This window comes from Lathamus discolor, chromosome 3, assembly GCF_037157495.1.
Source record: "Lathamus discolor isolate bLatDis1 chromosome 3, bLatDis1.hap1, whole genome shotgun sequence".
Taxonomy (NCBI): Eukaryota; Metazoa; Chordata; class Aves; order Psittaciformes; family Psittacidae; genus Lathamus; species Lathamus discolor.
Window position 1 is genome coordinate 49,527,240 of NC_088886.1, and position 22,278 is coordinate 49,549,517.

General features: G+C 52.7%; 1 protein-coding gene and 2 non-coding genes across 3 annotated transcripts; 2 read left to right on the forward strand and 1 right to left on the reverse strand.

Moving 5' to 3' along the window:
• Positions 1-16,224, reverse strand: EFHD1 (EF-hand domain family member D1). Its single transcript, XM_065675107.1, has 4 exons — positions 15,839-16,224; positions 8,011-8,158; positions 2,754-2,888; positions 1-1,642 (listed from the first exon to the last, which is right to left on the reverse strand). The coding sequence occupies exons 1-4, from the start codon at positions 16,132-16,134 to the stop codon at positions 1,508-1,510; spliced, it is 714 nt and encodes a 237-aa protein (XP_065531179.1). The 5' UTR covers positions 16,135-16,224; the 3' UTR covers positions 1-1,507.
• A 2,072-nt stretch (positions 16,225-18,296) lies between these two features.
• LOC136012452 (5S ribosomal RNA) lies at positions 18,297-18,415 on the forward strand. Its single transcript, XR_010611752.1, has one exon. It is a non-coding gene; the product is annotated as a 5S ribosomal RNA (ribosomal RNA).
• Positions 18,416-18,943: 528 nt separating this feature from the next.
• On the forward strand, positions 18,944-19,062 carry LOC136012453 (5S ribosomal RNA). Its single transcript, XR_010611753.1, has one exon. It is a non-coding gene; the product is annotated as a 5S ribosomal RNA (ribosomal RNA).
• The last annotated feature ends 3,216 nt before the right edge of the window (positions 19,063-22,278 follow it).

Here is a 22,278-nt window from a genome sequence, read left to right on the forward strand (position 1 = left end):
GAAGATAACAATGCTTTATTTGTACATTTCAGCAACAGGAGAAATAATTGAAAGATGAAATTATCTGCTTCGTTGTAAAGTATAAAAACATTTAATTATAAATATTTAGCTAAAAAAGCGTGATTTATAAAATATAATCTGTGAAGATATATACACAGTTTAATTGTTTAGCAATTCTTTCACCTGACATTAAAGAGTAGAGGTTTTTTCTATTTATTATTCCATGCTCACAGTTTAGTGCTCACAGTTTAAGAAGCAAAACATACAAATGAAACCATGACTGGCGAGTTTCATTCTGGAAAGAAAAGAAGCACAAACTGGGGCAATAGCAGAGGCAAAATTTGAGCAAAACCATGTTTTGAGAGAGGTCTCAGAGAGAACACAGCTCCCCTGACCTACAGTGTATGTATCCGGATGAGCAGTGGGCATTTTAACATTTGTGGGCAAGTTTCCTGTGTCTGCAGAAGAAAATGGCTAATAGTATAGTGCAAGCCCTCTGATTTCAGTTCAGCTAAACGTGCTCACCTTGCTGCTCTCTCCTTCTCGAGCAGGGATTTGCTCAGTATGCTGGGCTGGTGGTATGTCATGGCTCTAATGAAATCACAAACAATGTCACCTTCATGATTCAGGATTTCCAAATAGAAAACCCCATTGTGCCACCCGATTGCATTGTCCAGCTGGCAACATCCCTTAAAAACAGATACAGCTGCCTAAGGTTGGAAAATACAGTGAAGCCGTACAGTACACTAAATGTGATGGAATGTGAAAGAAGATACATGGTCAGGCAATTCAGTTTTCTATTCCTCATTTAAGACAGAGCCAGCTTCCTCCCTTCAAAGTCTGGGGAATTCTTGCCTCTTATAGAAAGGTTTGTTACTATGGCACTTCAGAGAAGAAAAACCGGAAGACTCTACAACATGCTGGGTGGCAGAAAACACTACTGGAAATGGTAACTAATTTGATCCATGTCCCTAGTAACTATATTTCTCTCTTCACAGTGTTTTCACAGTGCCTGTGGCACGGGGCTTTGAGAAAGAAAAGGGTGACAACACCCAACAGCAGTACAAAAAGTACAGGAAGTCAAGCTGTAATTTGTACACCCTGATTTACACAAGACCTCACTACTTGCCTGCAAGCAAGGAATTAATTAATATGGTGTTAAGAGAAAAAGAATGTATAGAAAAGAAGGAAAGACTAAAGTAGGCAAGCACGACACTTTTCAGTGCTCACCCATGATTTGCTACCTGCTGTGTCTGCTTCAGGGCGATGTACTCCTGACAGTTCAGAGCACAACAGCATGTACACAGCTCTTAGGATTCACATTGTTATGAATGCATAGTAACTGCAAGAACTGTGCCCTTATACTCAGGAGGATCTTCAGGAGAGGAAGGCTAGCAAAGCTGTAACGAGTTTTAGGCAGAATCCAGGCAGTTCTCTCCAGGTAGAGCCCTGATTTGGGAAACGTACCAAGTCATGTGCAATCTCAGAGTGCATATTGGCTGGTTGGTTACTGGGTAAATGCAGACTTTAACTCCCTGAAAGCTGCTCGGCGGTGTTTCCTCTCTTCCTCTTCCCGCTTTCGCTCATCCTGCTCAGCTTTTATCTCTGCTTCAAACTTACTGGCTGAAGAGAGGGCTTGAACCTTTATGAGAAAGAGAAAATAAAAGCATGTCAAGCCTTGCAGAGGGAGAGCCAGAGCCTAAACTACTCCCAGATGAGAAATGGAGAACTGTTTGCTATGTCACCCAGGGCCCTGTCAGGGTGGCTCAAGTATTAATTACACTGCAATGCCTGGGTATTTACATCCAGTACCTGTTAGCTTGCTTGACTTGAACATCAAAAAAAGAAAGGTTGTTTACTAGTAAGTCACTAACAAGTGACCAAAACGATGCTATCAGTACTGGGTCACATACATTCTTTCTGTAGGCAGGCAGTATAGCGTAAGTTGTGAGTGTACAGTGGGAGAAACTACTGCAGAAGACAGTTCTGAATGACAGCCAAATCTGAAAACATCATACTACACCATGGATAATCTGCAGATCAAAGAGACATTGTTTATTTGCTGGCTATTTTTCCAGCTTTCATCTCAGTACATCTGCTGTGCAAGAGCTATGCTGTGCTCTTGGGAAAAAAAACTTCTTGTATAAACAAGCAGGATTATTTTCTCTCCAAGAGAGCTTTCAAAAAGGGTGCTTTGTCAGCTTTGAATGGTGCAAAGCTCTTTCTGCCAACCCCAGGACCCTGTAGAATAATTCTGATTCCAAAGGTTAGAGAGCTGCTCGAGAAAGAGATGTCTGAAATCTTATACTCCAAAACACTCCATTCACCACTGAACTCAGAGTGTTCTGGTTGAGGGAGGTTTTGCATGATGAGAAATACTGTCCCTATTGCATTAGTTTCCAGAGTACTTTTATCTTTAAAAGCAGTCAGCCAGCTTCTCCCATAGAGCTCACAGCCACAGGGACACAGGTTGGCCAGTCCCTGTGGCTGGCCCTGCAAGACCCAAAGCAGAGGTGGTGAATTAAGCTGTTGTAGCATTGACTGATCAGCAGAAGGATGCAGACGGAGTCCAACAAAGTTTGAGGGGAAAAGCTACAGCAGAGGTTGGGGTGGGAAGCATGAAACATGCATCCTTTTAGCTAGGAAGTAACACTAGGCGTATCTTATATTCAAAAGCAAGGAGGGTCAGTGTCACGGTGGCAGTTAAGTCCTGCGTACAGAGCTTTTTTATGTTTCTCTGTGCCGCACCATACCTTAGCTTCAAAGAAGTTCTTGGCTCCTTTGACTCCCTCAATAGAGACATCTATCTCCGAGAGCTTCGCAAGAGTCAGCAGGCCGCTGTCCTCCTCCAGCTCCCCAGCTGCAGCTTTATGGAAAATCAGCAGGAACTAGCAATACAGAGAGAAAACACTCAAGGTCTTCACTGAAGCTCAAACAAAACACAAACAGCACAGACGTTCACCTGGAGGAGGCTGGAATTTACATTTCTGAGCAAAGGAATCCAGCTCTACACAAACCAAGTGGTGCCATGGACCTTGTACCCAGCTTTAGCGCAGTCCTGTCAGACTAAAAGAGGTAGGAAGCCCATAAGAAAATAGGGTTTCCTGGTGAAGCACAGCTCCTACTGAGCCTGGGCTGCTACACAGCCAGAGGAAGTAGATCACCTGCTTAGTACAACCATGTGTAGGCTCAGATATACTTTGTTATGTCCCCACACCCTATTGATGTATTCACAAGCCCCTCATCAGCTTCCCCAGTGTTCTGGGGACTCAAATGATATCCCACGACACAGAAAGCAGGGCAAAAATGGCCCTGGCTCACAGCTGAACCCAGGCTCCCTTTACAGAGGCACCAGTGCACTCCTGTGAGAGAGAACAGCAGCCTAAGCATGGGCATACCATTGTGATGGGAGTGGCTTGAACAACTGTGCACAGAGCAACTTGTTTAGAAACCTCTGCTCTGCACTGGACCACAGACACTTAAATCCAGAACCACTACAACAGAGCGCATATTGGCATATGAATTGCACTGGGAAACGAATGGGGAAAGCACACTTTATTTTTCACAGAAAGGATGCAAAAATCTGCCTGCTTAAAAATAAAGATCTCTGCCCCACTTACTATCTGCTAACCGAGATGCAGGTTAAGGCGGAGATGCTCTAGGCATCATTTGATATGTCCTGTAACTGCCAGCTCTTCTTTGCCACTCCAGGTGTCTCAGCCCTTGGAACAGTGTGGAAAGAACAGAGACTGGGACAAGTCACCCAGGTTCAAAGGGAGCACAAAGCCACACTGCTTCAGCCCAGGGCAGAGGGCCGCACATATCACACTAGGCTGCCTGTAAATCCTGAAACTGCACAGGAACATCAAACACCTCTAGTGCTGTGCTCCTCAGGCTGCCAGGCCTCTTCGTACAGAGTCTGAGCTGTCCCAGCGGAGGGCAGCAGAGTCCCAGCATCTGCTTGCCTGCTAGAAGGATGCGGGGAAGGGTCTCTTCATCAGCAACTGTAGTGATAGGACAACGGGTGATGGGTTCAAACTTAACAGGGGAGATTTGGGTTAACTATAAAAAAGAAATTCTTCTCTGTGAGGGTGGTGAGGCACTGGAACAAGCTGCCCAAGGAAGTGAATGCTCCATCCCTGGCAGTGTCCAAGGCCAGGTTGGACGGGGTTTGGAGTAGCCTGGTCTAGCACGAGGTGTCCCTGCCCATGGAACTGGATGATCTTAAGGTCCTTTCCAACCCAAACCATTCTGTGATTCTATGACTCTAAGTTGCTCGCAGAAGCTGGTGGAGATGCAAAGGCTTCCCATGGGGAAGGGTGTGGAGATGACAGAAACCCTGGCTGCCTCATAACCTGCATGTGCTCAGCACAGAGCAGCCAGACAGCAGGCTGTGGCTGGGGAGGGAACTTTCCCACCTCCAAACACATGGAAGAAATTAGATGATGCTCTGCTGAATGGGCAGAACATCCTGCTCAGAAAGAAAACAAATCCTGCCCAAGATATCCTCTCCCTCTGCTCAGTTACGCTGGGCTCAGGCTCGTTCCTCTCCTCCTCCACCACCAGGCAGGGAATGAAGGGCTGGCAGCCAGGCTGGCATTAGTCATGGCTCCTGCTCACACTTTCTGCTCCACCCTGCGAGTCCCACTTCCTGGCATTGGAAAAGCACAGCGAAGGCAGCACAATCCTGAGGTCTGCTACAGCTGCTGCCCAAGGAGGAACTGGAAACACCCAGTCATGAGTACAACTGCGCATGAATCATCCTGAAACTAGAGGATAGCGCAGCAATCCTCCAGGGGTGGAATATGGGCTGCCACAGCCACAAGATGTGGGCTGAGCTGAAGGAAACCAGGGACTGAATCACCTTTTGGGGCAGACACAGCATAACATCAGCCCGAAGCACCCAGCAAGGTGGACTATGGGGCATCATGCTGGTTTCCACAGGAGCAATCCTTACACCAGCACACTACCTGCAGTTCACCTCACTAGTTACCTGCCCCCAAGGCATCAGTCCTTGCTATCTTGAGACCACCAGCAATCTACATTCAGCTTTCATTCCCAGCCTGTCTCACACTCTTGCTGGGTCCAGGGCACATCACCTGCAGCTAAGCCTCAGGAAAAGGGCAAGAGAGGAAAAACAAGTGAATAATGTTGATATATTTAAAAGCTGTGCTCTCAAGGAGGACAAGACGACACACTTTCCATCATTTCCCATAAAAGAAGGGACATATCTGCTCACATCCTTCATGATCCAAGATCTACGCTCCAGTGCCAGGTGTCAGAGCGATGCTGCAGTTAGGCAGCCCCACCGGGCTCCATGCTGGCCTCGGAGATGTGAGGGAAGGCACAGGATTGACTAGCAGCAGCAGCCTTGCAACAGCTTGCCAGAAAAGCAGTGTCACCCAAGGCTGTGGTTTGCACCAGCCCTGCCAGCAAACACATGATGTCAGTGAGCATTTAAGCTGGTGTGGGCACGGTGGACATTGGATTTTTGAGGATTCCAGATAGCAGCCACAATTAGACATTACTATTGTAACAATTAACTCTGGCTTCCTGTGGTCATGACAGAAGCAGGCAGTCAGAGGTGTTTCCTCCACACACTACATCTCATCTTTTTTTAAGCCTAAATTCCTTTGCTGCAATTGTGCAGTTAATTGTTGATGTACTGATGGATGCTCAAAGGTCAGCGGTAGAAGGCAGCTTTCCTAATGGGACCAGCAGTTTGTCAGAAGCAAGTCAGAGCCATACAAAGCCTGCTTCCCAGGCAACAGCTTACCTGGAATAAGAGGACATGACACTACTCAAAGCAGCAGCAAAAGGTGACCTATTGCAAGTTAGAGGTCCTTAGCAATTCTCTGCCCAGGACACAAGAGGCACGTCTTCAGGCAGGAATGTCAGGACTTGTCATTCTCTGGAGAGGCAGATGGGAGCCCTCCAGCACTTGAGTTCAACCCTTCTGAGTTCAGACACTCATTTAAACCAGGTTTTTTTCCTTGTGTTTTCTGAGAACCCCAAGTCAGCTTCATCACCCTTCACATTCTTGCTTGTCACCACCAACAGGAAGCAGAGTGGGACAGCGCTACAGGCTAGTTCAGGCTTCTTCACCCACTGTGAAACCTGCCTCCCTGCCAGCCCTCTGCCCAAACACAGCAGCTGGACACAGCACATCTGCAATAAAGCAAGAAGCACCCTGCTCCTTGCAGGAGGAGTTCTGGGTACATGACAAAGCTGCTGTGTAATTTGTCCCCAGAGCTCTACTAGCGATGGTCCCTCATTCTAATCCATGAGCGACTCAAGCTGGGGGTTGCTCGACCATCCTTTTGCATCTGGCAAGAAGCTACAACAGCACCAACTGTTGTAAAGCCAAGGGCTGGAAGCACAAGCCAGCTGATGGGGGGCTGTGCCCCAAGGAGAAAAGGAGCTGCTCCCCCTGCTGCTGGTACCTTCCAGAGTTCTGAGGATAAAGGCACTTATCTTTCACAGTAGGGAGCCCCTGCAGCAAACCCAGAGGCTGCCCCCAGCTCTTCACCCAGAGTGAAGCGTGGCCCAGGAGGCACACAGAGCTCCTCCAGCCCACAGTGATTTGGCAATCGCAGTCTTACCTGGGGCCAAGGGAATGGTGCTCTTCCTGCTCCACTGGATTCTTTGTTACCCCCTAGTTCACCTCTGACCTGGCACATCTTTTCTGCCCAGAGGAGCTGCTGGCCTAGGGCTTTCATGGTGTAAAGCAACAGGCTCTCATTTCCCAAATTTGCATGCCATTCCCTGCTCTCTAAGGGCTGGGGCCTGTAATCCAACAGTCTTTGGCGTCTGTCTTGTACTGCTGCCCTCTTGCAGAGAAAGAAATGCAAGAAAACCCTTGGTGTGTGTGTGTGTGTGTGTGTGTGTGTGTGTGTGTGTGTGTGTGTAAGCAGGGAGAGACAGAGCATCAGCTCTGTCAGCTGCCTGTCATCCCAACCAGCCCCCAGCCAGACATAGGCTGTGGCTGCTCTTCCTCCCTCCCAGGCACTGCCAAATGCCTCAGAACCTCCAAAATGAACAATTCCATGTCCTGAGCTGTGGAGAGCTCTGCACCTTGTCTCACAACCAAACCACCCCCATGGAAGAGGCATGGCAAGAGCACAACCCCATTGCTGCCATCCCCTGGGGTGGGACAGCAGCACAGCCCTCAACCAGCACAGAACACAAGCAGCACTGGCCCTCCTGCTACCTAAGGGGATGTTAGTTAATTTAGAAATTAAATGTCACGGTGTGACATATGCTTCTGAGACAGCAACCAAAGCCTGCAAAGATGCAGCAGGAGGTTTTGATATCTGGACTCCCCCTTCCTGCTAAGGTAAGTTGGGTACCTGTGCACGCACACAGGTCACTGCTCAAACTCCCTCTCTGCCTAGCAGCAGCTCCTGGCCTGCTCATGCTGCTGCCAGTGGTCTCAGCCCAGTGGTGACAGACCTGTTCGCTGTGTGTCCCTGCTGATCCAGCATCCAGCACTGAGGTGCTGAATCACCACATTTGTTCCTTGGTGCACGGAGGTGACCACCCCCCAGGAAGCTCCCCGTGGCTGGTGACTGCCTGATGCAGTATAAACTGGAAGAGGAAGCCTCCAGTGCCACATGAAATCAGCTGCTCTGAATAGAGCCCTTGCCCTGCACCTCAAATGAGGCCTGAGCCACTGTATCATAGGAGCCCAGCAGTGAGATCTTGTGACTGAATGGATGTGCCACCTCCAGGTACAGCACGGAGCTCTGTCAGCACTCCCAGGCAGCTGCAGCAGGGCTCAAATGTGCTCACAAACCAAGCAGGGAGGTTGGAAAGCTTTGGCATCAGCTACCATGTGGAGATGGATGCTGACAGTGCTTGAGCTTCCCATGGCATGGGGAAGCTTTCCTGCTTCTTCACAGCGCCCCACAGCTGGAGAAACACAGAGGGAACAGCCAGAGTACAGACCTGGCTGCCTCCTCCCTCCACCCCATAGCCACATCCCTGTCTGCTCTTGCAGGCCACCCTCACCTCACGAAAGCTGAGCTTCCCATCAAAGTCTTCATCCACCTCCTTGATCATGTTCTTCAGCCCCAGGTGGGTCTGCGGGGCTCCCAGCTTTTCCATCATCAGCTTCAGCTCCATCAGGTCAATGTATCCATCCCGTCCCGAGTCATACCTACAGGGTGCAAAGGCGAGGGAGTCAGCCCTCAAAATCCCCATCTCCATCTTCCCAGAAGAGGAACTATGCCAAAGGATAAAGTCACAGTGTAGCTGAAAGCTCAGGGGAGGGGGGAAGCTGCAGGACATGACCAGCGCTGAGATATTTTAAGCTCAGGGAAGTAGCTGACAGCTTTCAGAGCTGCCTCAGATAGAGAAGTGCTCAGGGGAGCTCAGACCAAACCACCCACACAGAAGGAGCACGGAGGAACTTGGCTTATCTCAGCAGGATTTCCATCTCACCCACTTGTGTGCCTGGCACAAAGGTTACTTGCACACAGCTTTACACCACGCACCAGCACAGGGAGGCAAACGCATACCTGAGCCAGCTCCTGCCAGGTCTGCTGCTCAGTTTGAGGAGAAACGGGAAGCACAGACCAACCCAGCAGAAAGCAGATATATCTCTTCGTAGGTAAAACACACACACATACACACACACAGAGCTGTTAAGATCATCTCTCTACCAAACGGAAATGGTTTTGTACCACACAAGCACCATGCTTCAGGGCAGCTGCTTATCCAGTGCTCCCGGCAGGGCAGAACAGCAGTCCTGGGGAGGCACAGCAATCCCAGCCAGTGCTGTGGGCTGCATCACAGGACCAGGCTGGCAGAGGAAGCCGGTACCCATCTCTAGGGCACAAGGAGCAAGACTGAAGTGGGACCATGATCGCAGCAGAGCACAATGGACTGCATGGACTCTTTACAAGAGGAGAGCACCCATGCAAGGAGCAGAGTGCTTTAGAGAGGGGGGGACAGAGACCTGACACAGTCAGCCTGGGACCACACACCAATTGTCCCGTAACATCCACTGTGTATAAGCACCCAGCTCACCCAGCAACCCATGCTTCACACTGCCAGGGCCATCACTGGGTTTCAAAGGCCAAAGTCTGAAGGGACGGGTGCTCTGCTATTAGCTCTCTCATCAACAACCCTCCCTCAGCCTGGTCCTGCCTGGAGTACAGCAGAGCTGGGGGCTCACATGGGAGGACAGGGCAGGGTCTGCCAAGCTGGGCTCAGCCCCTGTGCACATGTGCCACTGCTCCCTTGCCTCCACCTCAGTCCTCACAGAGTTAAATCCTTTGAAGTAGGAGCCAGTCAAATCCTCCCACCCATCATCTTTCATTGACTGTTAGCTCCCTTCCAAAGACATAAGGGCTGTAGCAGACCAAGACCCCGCACAGTTGTGGTTACCCCAGAGGCGCTTTCCAGCTGAGAAACGTCACAGCCGCAGAGGAAGCTGTGGCACAGGAAGGCATGAACAAAGCCGCTGGCCCGGAGCTGCTTGCAGGCATGGGCAGCACAAGGCAGGGCTGCATCCAAAAGCTCTGCCCCTGCCTCCACAAGCCTGGGCAGAGGGTGCATTCCCTCCCAAACTGAGGCAGCTTCCGCAGCTTTCCAGAGTCCCCCTGCCTCTACAGATGTGTTTTATACTCTCTCTGCCTCTTTGTTTCCAAGGGTCCCAGGCCCAAGAGACCCCAAACGGCAGGGACATCCCCACCAGGCTAGAGTGCAACTCCTGCTACCAATCTGCTTGCATGCTCTGCACCCAAACCCACAAGCCCACCAGACCAGACAGCTTTCTGGAGCACTTGGAAAGAAACCTCTGTCGGAGCAGAAACCAGGTCACAAACCTGAGACATCACAGGGAAGAAAAGCAGCAGGTTCATCACAGCGATGAAGGCGTCAGTTAATTAAGGCACATGGTCACAGCATCACCCAGCCCAGCTCTGAGACACACTTTCAAGACCTTACAGAAGCATGATGAGCGCAATGTTTAATTGCCAATTTGCTTTTCCCTTAAGTTTGGGAGGAAGGGTGTGGAGCTGCTCCTCCAGAGCAAGGAGGTTGGAGCAGCAGTGCTTTTGATGAGATAAAGCAGCAAAACCATAGAGTGGCAGGGAGGCACTTGGGCTTGGTTGTTTTGGCCCCAGCAAGCTCACGCCGCCCTTTGGCTGCGTGCAAAAGAAGAATGATCCCAACCAAGGGCTACCCAAACAGGGTCAGAACACTGCCCATCCCCTCTCAGAAGCACTGGGTAATGGAGATGAAGGCAGAAGGAAGGCAGAAGCCCTACTCTGCCTGCTACAGTCATCTCACCCCGCTTCTGTTAGACACTACCCACGGGCAAACACCAGCCCTCAGTGCCTGCCCTGGTAAATGCACTGCCCCGAAAGGGTTAAGCATGGGGCACAGCTTCAGGGCTCATCATTCCCGCAGAGAGGCAGCACAAAGCCAGGATTGTGAGAAATGGGGACTTGCCAGCAGCAGGCTGTGGTGGCAGGGCAGCACGCTGTACCAGCCACACAATGGGTGCTGAGGAGCACATGCCCTGGCACTGAGATGCACCCTAAAACCAGATTAACAGCCCCTTGCAGTGGGGAACAGCCAGAGGGACACTGAAGCCCCCCGGATGCTCGGCGCCATCCCCAACAGAGCAACAGCAGCACGCTGCAGACTGCTGCATTCTCTCCCCACCCCCCTCGTCTCCGAAAACAGCCCAAGTATTTTAGGACCTGAGCAGAGCCACTCGGCTGCCACGGGCCGCGCAGCCGGACTATTTAGGGAGAGGCGTATTTATAGGGCATGTGAGATGGCGAAATTCATTCCCTCCAGCCCCTGCCGACACAGGCACATTGGGGCACAAGGCAGACTGCAACTTGTTAGTCTGCCAATGCTCCTGGCACACTTCAGCCCTGCCAAAAACCCCACTGTCTGCTTTCTGGGAGCTGCTCAATACCATTCACACCTGAGTCACTGCCCCCACAGCAGCTCTGTTCTGGTGATGGGCACTGGTCAGCCCCCAAAAGCAGCGCTGGAAGACAGCACAAGGGCAAGTTTGGTCCCTAAGGACATTGTAGAATTACTAGAATTGGAAGGACCTTAAAGCTCACCCACGGGCAGGGACACCTTCCACTAGAGCAGGGTGCTCCAAGCCCCGTCCAACCTGGCCTTGAGCACTGCCAGGGATGGGGCAGCCACAGCTTCTCTGGGCACCCTGTGCCAGTGCCTCAGCACCCTCACAGGGAAGAACTTCTGCCTAATGTCTGACCTACATCTCCCCTCTGACAGTTTAAAGCCATTCCCCCTTGTCCCATCACTACATGCCCATGGAAAAAGTCCCTCTCCAGACATTCTGGGAAGCCATCCCATCCTGTACTCCAGGAATGGTGCAGCAAGCGTATGGACCACTCAGGTGTCTTGCCAGCCCTTCCCATCCCTGCTGTGACACTGAGGCTTTGCTTCCTTTGGGCTCAAAGCTCCCTGGGACACAAGCAAAGCTTCATTAAGGTGACATGCAGGCATCACGGATGGCTCTCGTGCCAGCAGGCAAAGACATCTCACATCACAGGCAGGCAACTCCAGCACCAAGTCAGTGCCATGGCAGGTCCTCACCTGCAATGGCTGGAATGGGAACACAGCCTGGTGCGATACGGCTCCAGAGCATTGCCACCACAGCAGTGCTGTTGGCAGCACATGAGACACGGGCAGCAGCTGCCAAGATCTGCAGCAAGGATGCACCGAGATTCCCCCGCTGGCTCACTTCCATCTGGGCTGCTGAAGTTCTGGGAGAAGAAAGCAGGAGCAGATATTGAAGGGAAAGAGGGAGTACCTGCTCAGCAGACCTGCCTAAGAGCAAAGTCTGTTATGCCCTATTACAGCCCAAGTACAGTCGTCGTACTGGTGTTATATGCAGCATAACTGGGGGGTTACACCACAGAAGAAAGAGGGATCAGGAGGAGAGGAGAAAGGAGATGCTGAGGACTGCATCACCTGTATTGACTCTGCAGTCACCTCCCAGCCATCTGAAAAACCCCAAGGGAAATAAAAGGATAGTTGAAGAGAATTCCCAAATCCTGAAGGATCAAAGAGCAGTTTCTAAACATTCATGCTTCTTAAGAAGGGCCGGAAAGAAAACCTGTCCTCCTTGTTCACGTGTACTATATCTGAGCTTGCTCCACATGCTGTGGGTACCTGTACTTTGATCTGCAGTTTCTGCAATGGCCTAACACAGGCTTTGAAATAAAGCTGAAGTGGCAATAATCTTCACTTAAATATTTCAAAATCCTAAGCAATACTTAATTCCCTCTGAGCGTTGTGTTTCACCTTACATGGAGAGGGAGGTGCTGATGTCTTCTTCCTGGTATCCAGTAATGGGATGCATGGGAACGATTCAAAGCTGCCTCAGGGGAGGATCAGACTGGACACGAAGCACCATTTCTTTACCAAGAGGGTGGTCAGACACTTGAACAGGCTTCCTAAGGAGGTGGTCAACGCCCCAAGCCTGTCAGTGTTTAAGAGACATTTGGGCAATGCCCTTAACACTCTAACTTCTGGGTCAGCCCTGACTCAGTACTTGCAATTGGACTCAATCACTGCAACTCCCTTCCAACTGAGATACTCTATTGCCGAGAGCTTTGGAAACAATTCTTCCATAGCAGGGTGGAGACAGGGACAGGATCCTCAGCCACGTGTGGCTCCAACCTCCCCAGGCTGGGCAGCAGGAGCTCTCCTTCTTTAGAAGGGACATGACAGCAAGATCAGAACGTCCTCCAGCAAGACCTGGGCAAGACCCCAAGGCACCGCAGCATGCAGGGCCCAGGCTGGGTGGCCAAGTCCCTGTGGGGATGACGTCCTTGAGCACTGGACTCCAGAGACAGCTGGTCACACTGGGAGCACGGCAGTGCTGAAGCAAGCAGGTCTGCTGCAGCACATCAGATACATCCTTTGATACAGGGTGAGTGGCTCCCAAATAGCTCCAGGAGGGCAAGGGGACATCACAGCCCCTCCCACCAGCAAGGCGCAAGGCACAAGGCGCTTCAAGATACGCAGGCAACACATGGAATTCCCTAAATACAAAAGCAACAGCAAGGCTGGAATTTCTCCACTCCCTCGCACGCACGCTGTAGATGAAGCCGGTGGCTGTTTTCCTCCCTCAGAAAGGTCATTCCTGCCTGGAACAGCCTCACAGGCCTGGCTTTCATACCCCACTTTGTCACTTATATGGACAAGAGGGTACCAAGGGGAGCTGTGGCACTGCAGAGCTCCTGAGGTGCAAGACTTGGTGAAGGGAGGTTATCATGGCTACCACAGTCCTCACACACTCAGAACAGGCAGATAATTAGGTCACATTATAATTAGCCTGAGCTGAAGACTTGCTGGTCCCTCTGCCAAAAAAAGATACCCACCCCAAGAGCTACCTGTACCCAGCACCCACAACAGATACTTGTACCCCATCTCCAAGGGAATGGTGCCAAAATGGGGAGATGCTGCCAAAAGTCTTGGACAAGAGAAGGGAAAGTGAGCCCAACCATGGCAGCAAGAGCAAGGAGAATCATTCCTGCTTTGGAAGGATGCTCCTGGTACAGTCAGCAACACAGAGCACCTGGATGAAGCACTGGATTTTGGGAAGCCCCATGTTCAGACAAGCCCTTCGCTTCCACCCTGGCAAAGAGTGGTCACAGCCACCAGCTGTACCGTGGAATGCCCTGGCAAACACCAGCGCAGCCACAACCACAAGCAACTCCCTCTTTGTGGCTGGAGTACACTTGCCCAGCCCATACTGTGCCCAAGTCCCACAGGCTCATGTTTAGTCCAAGCTATAGACTTACAAGTCAGACTGAACTGATAAGAAACACTTTTGGGTGGTAAGTCTCACAGTGGAAACTTGCATCCTGTGTAGCGAGAAGACACATCTCTGTCTGTCAAAAGCTTACTTTACCTTTAGTAAGAAAGATCCTGGGTTGTGGTGGCCACGGCCAATAAGCCATATAGAGAATAAAAGCCTTAATCACATTAAGTCAAGTTCTGACTGGCAGGAATTAAGGGGAATATTTCCTCTCCTCATAGAGCACACGGTGTGAGCTGACACTTGAAAAGAGGTCGCTGGCAGCAGATGGAGCAAAGACCAGATTCTCCACCATTGCAAATGCCAGGTGCCTGTAACAGAGAGAAAACCAGGACGGAGTTTTCCGTCCGACTGCCCGGGGAGCACCAGGCAGCAGCAGCCTAGCTTCTTTCCCTTTTGGCACAACCAGCCGGCATTCGGCTGCAGTACTCCTCACAGGGCGCACAACGTTTCCCAGCTACACTGACCATCTGATTAGCATTCAACTGCAAAGCCTAGGTTTCCCCACTTACAAGGCTGGCGTTTAATGAGCTCATTGTTGAAAAATTCGGCTGCAATTCAGCTCTTCCACTTTTTTATTCCCCAAACCACCGCTGTTCCTTTCCTCATCTCTATTGAAGCAGTGCTGCTGCCCACTCCAGGCTCTCACCCGCAGCTTCTGGCCACTGCAGCTGCCTGCATCATTTGTCCTCCTGCCCCCACAGTGCCATGTCTCAGTGCTCCGCAGAGTAGGACCCCTTTAACCATCCTCAAAAGGGACACACAGGAGCAGGCAGAAGAGCAGCCTCACCCATCCCGCTTCTCTTCCCGCGCCCGGCTGCCGACAAAACACTGCCTTTGCAACAAAGAACTCCAGTGAGCTCAGAAGGCTCACTGCCTGCTCTCCTGCAGCAGCAGCCCCAGACAGGGCCAGCAACACCCTATAGCACCAGGAGCACTTAACCAGGCTCTTGATCCTTGCAATGACCCCAGCCTCCAGGGTGACCAGGGCAGCTTTCACGTAGGAGAACAAAAACCTAACAAGTTAGAAGTCCTGCTGCTGTCACCTCTATAAGTGGGAATAGGTCTCTGCACTTTGCCACGAAAGCCCATGTAAGTCCTCTGTGGTCCTGCCTCACACCGGGCAGCAGCCCACCCCCAGCCGGGCAGCCATGCCTGCTTGACCCCTCTCCTTGGGGCTGGGAGAACATCGATCCCCAGGAGCACAGGGGTTTGCGTTGCGGGAGGGAAGCCCGAGCACACATAAAGCCACCTATGCACGGTCCAGGACGGGGCTTGTAGAGAAAACGGCAGGATCATAGTCCCAGTAAGGGCCAAGCCTTTCTGCTTACAGAAGCACCTCTCCGTATTGCCACCAGCAGCCTGACTCTAATACAAACCTTCCTGACAGGAGGGGATCCCTATTCTAGCCCCCAGGAAGGGCAAAGCAAGAGGAAGCTGTACACAAGCTTTGTTTGGGTGCACAGGACGGAACACCAAGCCTGGCAAACGGGACCGTGGAAGGAGCTACAGCACTGCCAGGCAGAGCTGAAAGGGATGTTCAGGGTCACGGTTGTTTGAGGCAGATCCCCAGCATTGCTGCGAGGCCCCGGGACACAGCGTCCTCCAAACCCGCAGCATACGGGTGCCACCACAAACAGCCGCCGTCCCACACCCAGGTAGACCAGAGGCAACACCACGTCGTGAGCTAAGCACAAGCCTCAGATCCAGCCCCGAGTGCGGGGCAAACCCCACGAGCAACCTCTCCGCCCCGTCCCCCTCCCCGAAAAAGCACAGGGATAATGTGGGGATCAGATGGCGCTGGTAACACGCCGCAGCTTCTCCCGGCCCGACCGCAAACCGCGAAGAAATGCGAGTATCCAGCCAAGAGCAGGCAGCCTCTCTGCAGATGTCCCCCCCGGGAAAAGCACTGTGAGGACCCGCGCGGGGGGAGTCAGAGCCCCAAACCCGACGGCCGAGCCCCCGAGTCCGGCCAAGCGAGTTCTTCCCCGTGCCCGCTCCCGCCCCACTCACAGGCGGAACATGCGCTCCATGTCCTTGATCTGCCGGCGGCTGAACTCCTTGAACTCGGTGTAAGGGTTGAAGACCGCGGCCCGCCGGGGCTGCGCCGCCCCCTCGTTGATGTCCTGCCGCCGGCACAGCTTCGCGCTCAGCTCCGCGCCCGCGCTGGCCGTCAGGCAGCTCCGCTCCGCCTCGGCCCCGGCCGCCGCCTCGCCCTTGGCCGCTACCTCCTCGCCCTCCACCGCCGCTCCGCTCTCCTCCAGCTGCAGCCGCCGCTGCAGCTTCTGCGCCAGCTCCTCCGAGGCCATGGCCCGCGGCCCCGCTGCCGACCCGCTCCGCTCCTGCCGGGCCTGCCCGCCCCGGCTCGCAACTTTATTCCCTCACTTGGAGGGAGCGGGGCGGAGCGGAGCGGGGCGGGACGAGGCCCGGACGGGGCGGGTACTTAAGGAGGCGCAGCGGCAGCGTGCGGTGATGGGGATTGATGGTGAGTGCAGCGCGGTGCGGGGTGGCCGCGCTGCCGTCGGAGGTACCCACCACAGGTGCACCCACTGTCGGGTGCAACCGCACGGGCTGGTACTCTCGCGGGTACATTATCACACGCACACACAGGTTATCTCACCACTTTACCAGGCAGGGAGTTCCCCCACTGGGGTACAACCCCATGGTTACCTCTCCACGGGCAGGGTCCCCCCCAGGGAGCCCCCTGCACGCAACACCGGGCTGTGCGCTGGGCCAGGGCTCACCGCTGCCGGCACCACTCCGTGCCGGGCCCCGCCGGCTCCCCAGGCACAGCGCAGCACAGCCCGCTCCGTGCCTGCGGTGGCAGAAGCCAGGCCCGCCCGCGGCGGGGCAGAGGGACCCCTTAAGTCCCGCCATGCACCTCCCTTCTCTTATCTCCTTGGGCTAAAATTAACCCAGGACAAAGCTCAGCTCGGGGCTGGGCTCCCCCTCCTTCTCCGGGCAGCGTGGAAGACAAGGCAGGCCTTTTCCACCACCCTGCTCCCCTTCCCGGGACGGTGCCCAGTACAATCCCAGCTGCCCCCGGGCCCTGGCAGGTCGTAGGCATGTCCCTCCCGGCACCTATCCTCCCTGTCCCGGCTGCTAGGTGGCTGGTGGCATTCCCCGCGATGGGATTATGGCTGTCATGAGGCTGTTCAGGGCGGCTGCTGATGCGATTTACCCACCGGGGAGGAGGGGGAGAGGGAAGCAGTGGCGGAGACACGCAGCCTGTTTATGGCTCCCGTGCACCCAAGCCTGTGTGCCATGGGGGACCTGTCCTGGTGGCTGTTACGTGGCTGCTTCACGCTGCAGATGTGTAGTAAGCAGCTCTCTGACCCTGCCATAGTGTGGTGACCTACAGCTGACACTCTTTGGCAAGCTCATTCCCAGGAAACCTCCTCAGAAAATAACAGCTGAGGCTGCTCATAGGAACCCTGCCTGGTACCTGCTGCCCGGGCAGCTTGAGGCTGCTGCAGCAGGGATTGAGGTGGCCAGAGGGTCACCGGACTGTCTGACACAGGAATGCCAGTGCAGGTGTACCACACCAGGACTGCCTGAAAACAAGGGTTCAGAGTGACAGGAGCAGCATGTGCTACGCTCACACTACTGTGCTTTCAGAAAATGCCAGATCCATGGTGGAAAGAGCCTCCTTCCACCCAAAGGACTTTGAAAGGAGAGATGGGATCTGTGACAGGCCACTGACTACTCCAGAGACTCATGAGTGAAGAAGAGGTTTGGGCTGAGAGGTGTCTAGAGACGTGAGCATAACAAAGAAAAAGTAAGAAAAAGCACAGCCAGGTTGGCATCTACTGGAAATAAATGCCAGGGGTATGAGATGGGTGGTAAAAAAAAAGAGAAAAGGAACAATCATCCGAAAAGGGCAATCATTAAAGAGACAAGGCACAGAAGTTTCAGTGAGCTGTTTAAGGGAATGGCAACAACTACATAAGGCAACTAGATATAAGCGTATCAGAACATTGATAGGGAATACCACAGTGTAAAAAACTAAGCAATGGCATTGGAAAGCGATTACTGAGGAATACAAGTGATGTCTCAGTTATGAAAGAAGACAGCAGAGGGTAGGTATATAGGGGTCTGTGCTAGAGAGGCTTGTTGCAGGGGTTGACCTTTTTTCTTGCTGGGCTGTTGGGGTGATTGAGGCCCCTGCGGGCAGTCTCGGGACCCTTTTTCTCGGTGGAGTGTTGTGAAGGGGCAGGTCCACAGGGTCCCCGTGCCATGTTGCTGGGGGCAGCGGTGAAAGAGCGTGGTGATGCGTGTGCAGGGGGGCTTGTGCTGGGCGTCGGGGCCAGGGCCGTGCGGGGCTCTGTGCTCGGGGGGGTTACCTCGCGGCAGCGATTGCCTCAAGGCGGGTGTGCGACCCATTGCTGCCGGTGGCTTTGGGCGCTGGGGCTGAGTGCGGGTCGGGAGCGTGTGCGGAGGGCCCGAGTGCAGCGGTGTCGGAGGAGCGGCTGCCTACGGCCACACCACCCTGAAAACGCCCGATCTCGTCTGATCTCGGAAGCTAAGCAGGGTCGGGCTCGGTTAGTACTTGGATGGGAGACCGCCTGGGAATCCCGGGTGCTGTAGGCTTTTGCCAGCCGGTAGGGAAACCTGCGAGCAATGTCAGCCCGTTTTTGTATGCGGGATGCTGCGCCTTTGGGGGCCCCTACGAGCAGTTCCACACCCCTTTATCTTGCTGGGATGTTGAGGAGATAGGGTCCCCTGCTTGCGAGCTTGTCCCGCTTTCTCTTGCTTGCCTGCTTAAGCCATGGATGGCCGTGCGAGCAATTCCAGCCCCCTTTTCCTCGCCGGGTTGTTGAGGCCATAGGTAGCCCTGCAGGCAATTCCGGAGCCCTTTTTCTCGGTGTGGTGCTGCGGAGGGGCAGGTCCGTGGGGTCCCCGTTGCTGTTGTGGGGAAAGGGGGAACGGCGCATGGCGTTGGTTGTGGGGGGTGGGTGGGGGGGTGAGGGTTCGTGATGTCGTGGGCAGGGCCCCGTGCGTGGGGTTTCTGGTGCGGTTGAGCACCACAAGGGTGCCGGTGGCTTTAGGTGCTCGGGCTGAGTACGGTTCGGGAGCGTGTGCGGAGGGCCCGAGTGCAGCGGTGTCAGAGGAGCGGCTGCCTACGGCCACACCACCCTGAAAACGCCCGATCTCGTCTGATCTCGGAAGCTAAGCAGGGTCGGGCTCGGTTAGTACTTGGATGGGAGACCGCCTGGGAATCCCGGGTGCTGTAGGCTTTTGCCAGCCGATAGGGGACCTGCGAGCCGTGGCGGCCCCTTTTTCTTGCTGGGGTCTTCCTAAGAAGGAAAACGGAGTAAATAGTTTGCTGTATCCACGGTAGATGGTACAAGAAATAATGGATTTAAACTAAATGGCTTTTGAAGGTCCCTTCCAACCCGCACTATTCTATCATTCTATGATTTACACTGCAGTTGGAAATGCTCTGTCTGGAAATGAAATTGAACTCTGCTAATGCTGAAGATAATTGAACCTACAAACACCCCTTGCGGTGAGATGCTGTTAAAAGCAGGCTAGACAGAAACCTACTAGTTATGACATAGGAATACTTGAGCTTTCTTTAGTTGGTCTCTTCCTACCCCCTTTTTTTTTTTTTGCAAACCTTTGGTTTCACATGTGAATTGAGGAGAATTAGGGTTAATGCGCCAGCTACAAGTGTGTTAGCACTGCAGGGGGCAGAGAAGAGCCAAACTGACTGCACACCCTTGAGTACAAACGAATGTCATCCCAGAGTGGCACAAACTCTCTCGCCTGGGTATGTGTCCTCCTTATGTGACAGGAGCCCTTTCACCAGGTAGCGTCAGTACCAGGTTTCTTTACTCCTTGCCTCATTTAGCCCGGATTTGTTCCCTGATCTCAGCACTGGCTACAACTGATTGGAAGTCAGGAGTTCTCCCATGTGTCACTGCACTCTATAAAGAGAAACGCAGCAACAGAAAGCTATGAAAGAAGGGGGTTAAGGGAGAAAACAGAATAAAGGACTTAAAAATAATGTCATTTTCTTCAGATGCTTTTTTGCCGTCATTGTGTGTAGGCAAGAGTAAGCTTCCCTGAAGCAGCCCTTTCTGGGTTATTGTCTGGAAATTGAGGTAAAGGAGGTTGTATCTTATTGTATGTCAAATCTTGCAGGACCTGGCTAAAGGGTATTCTGAGTTTCAGTGCTAATGCTGATATTGCACAATACCCATTACACTGCAGCTTTGTCCAGCAAAAGAAGGTAGATTATTGTATGCAATTTTGCAGCATTTGACTAAACAATGTCTAAATGTTTTAAAATACATTATTCGGCTGCCAAAATCACTACTGCTGTAGAAAGAAAAGGGTAGAGATCCCATCCGGCGGCGGTTGATGTAGATGACAAACCTGGAGCTCACTACTAATTGTTGACTGTTCTTCCAGTTGTACACAGTTTCTTTTATCTAATATCGAAAATAATCTGGCAAACCCATATAAGCAAGATGCCTGCTTAACAGTAAAAGACATGCCATATTTTTACTGTCAAAGAGAACGAGTTATGACAAACACTGTGAGATTCTGCTCTGCCACACTGAAATTAACTGATGAGAGCTTGCCTCAGTGTCCTCATTTGTGCACTGCGAGCGAATGAACCGTGGTCACAGCATTGCCTGTCAGCGTTGCACCTTCAATGTCTTCAGCCATTGTTCGCCTTAGAGGGGAGCTGCGCTCCGGTTTCCCTCTCATGGTTCGACACTTTCTGCTCAGCCCTGAAGTGGAGCAGAGCTTGGGCCTTGTGGTGTTCCAGAGTGCTCTTTAGCCCTTGGCAGCTCGAGGTGGAGCAGAGCTCTTCCGTTCGGAGCAGGATGCAGCTCAGGAATTACCAGGAGGGTGCTGGCTGTGTTGGCTCCTTGTGCTCTGCCTGGTGCCGTGCAGCACCAAGCTCTGGCAGGCACAGGGATGTGCTGACTATGCTGTGCACGGCTGGGTGTTGATGGTGTGGTGAGATTGGGTATAAAAATGGTTCTGTGTGCTCACAGAAAGCAGGAAAGCCCCTGATAGGCCATGTTACATGAAGGAGCAATCTCTGGTTTAGGAGGTTCCTGAATTAGAGGCTGCAGTAACCTAGGAACATACCTGGTGGGCTTCCATCCTGCGGCAGCGAGGACTGTCTTCCAGATTTGTGGAGCAGTGCCAGAGCCCTGCAGATCCAACCTTCCTGGGGCTCAGATGCTGCAGACAGACAGCAGCAGGGACTGGGGCAGCACTTGGGCTGTGCTGGGTTTCTGCTTCTTATTTAGTGTGACCTCGACTGGAAACAACCTGGTGGGGAGGTGACCTGCACTGCGGGAGGCTGATTTCCATGCAGGACTCTCTTCCTCATGGCACGTGGGAGGAGTGGAGGGGTCGTGCACTTGCACTTTGTCTCCGGCTGCCTACGAACGAGAGCTCCGTACAGACAGCGGAGAGCAGAGGCTCGCAGCAGTCACTGACGCTGTGCAGCAGTCAGAGCTCAGTCACAGGGAGCAGCTCTGGCTACCAATGACTGAAGGCAGTTGTTTTCAGAAGACCCAGAGAGAACATGTCATGGGAATACAGCTCCTTCAGACACTTGAAAAGGCAGCTTAGCACAGAGGTTCATTACTGTACTGAGAGACAGGAGAAAACAACCCAGCCCTGACTGAAGTCTGGTAGTCCCATCTGGAGAATATTGACTAAACCTTCTGCTTCATGCAGAACACCTTAGAACCAAGAGTTTGAGAAAATAGCGCAGTTCTATATAGATATAGATAGATATATAGTGAACTACCCATGCTTTCTGCTCAGACATATTAGTCATCAGAAATTCCTAATTTCTCTAGCTTTATAAACCTAGCGCATCAGGAACTAAATTTATGCCAAGTGTTTGTTTTCCCCTTCTGCATTTCACAGCCACTGCCATTTCCCCATCGCCATCTCTCCAAGGTGCTTACTTGCTTTCTGTTTCCTTTACATCTTTTATAGAATCCCACAGTGGTTTGGGTTGAAATCTCATCCTTAAAGCTCATCCAGTTCCATCCCCATGCCACGGGCAGGGACACCTTCCACTAGAGCAGGGTGCTCAAAGTCCCATCCAGCCTGGCCTTGAACACTGCCAGGGATGGGGCAGCCACAGCTTCTCTGGGCACCCTGTGCCAGCGCCTCAGCACCCTCACAGGTGAGAACTTCTTAATGTGTCATCTCAGTCTCCCCTCTGTCAGGTTAAAGCCATTCCACCTTATCCTGTCAGTACAGGCCTTTGTCCAAAGCCCCTCTCCAGCTTTCTTGTCAGCCCCTTTATGCCCTGGCAGCTGCTCCAAGGTCTCCCCTTAAGAGCCTTCTCTTCTCCAGGCTGAACCAGCCCAGCTCTCCCAGCCTGTCTCCAGGGCAAAGCTGCTCCAGCCCTCACAGCATCTCCATGGCCTGCTCTGGCTCACTTTAGCAGCTCCACATCCCTCTTG

What these genes read in the sequence shown, in the direction of transcription:
- EFHD1 (XM_065675107.1), bottom strand. Translation starts at nt 16,134, where the DNA reads ATGGCCTCGGAGGAGCTGGCGCAGAAGCTGCAGCGGCGGCTGCAGCTG. An exon ending in ATGGAGCGCATGTTCCGCCT is followed by an intron (nt 8,159 to 15,838) that starts GTGAGTGGGGCG and finishes TGCACCCTGTAG; the next exon opens with GTATGACTCGGGACGGGATG. An exon ending in AGAACTTCTTTGAAGCTAAG is followed by an intron (nt 1,643 to 2,753) that starts GTATGGTGCGGC and finishes TTTCTCATAAAG; the next exon opens with GTTCAAGCCCTCTCTTCAGC.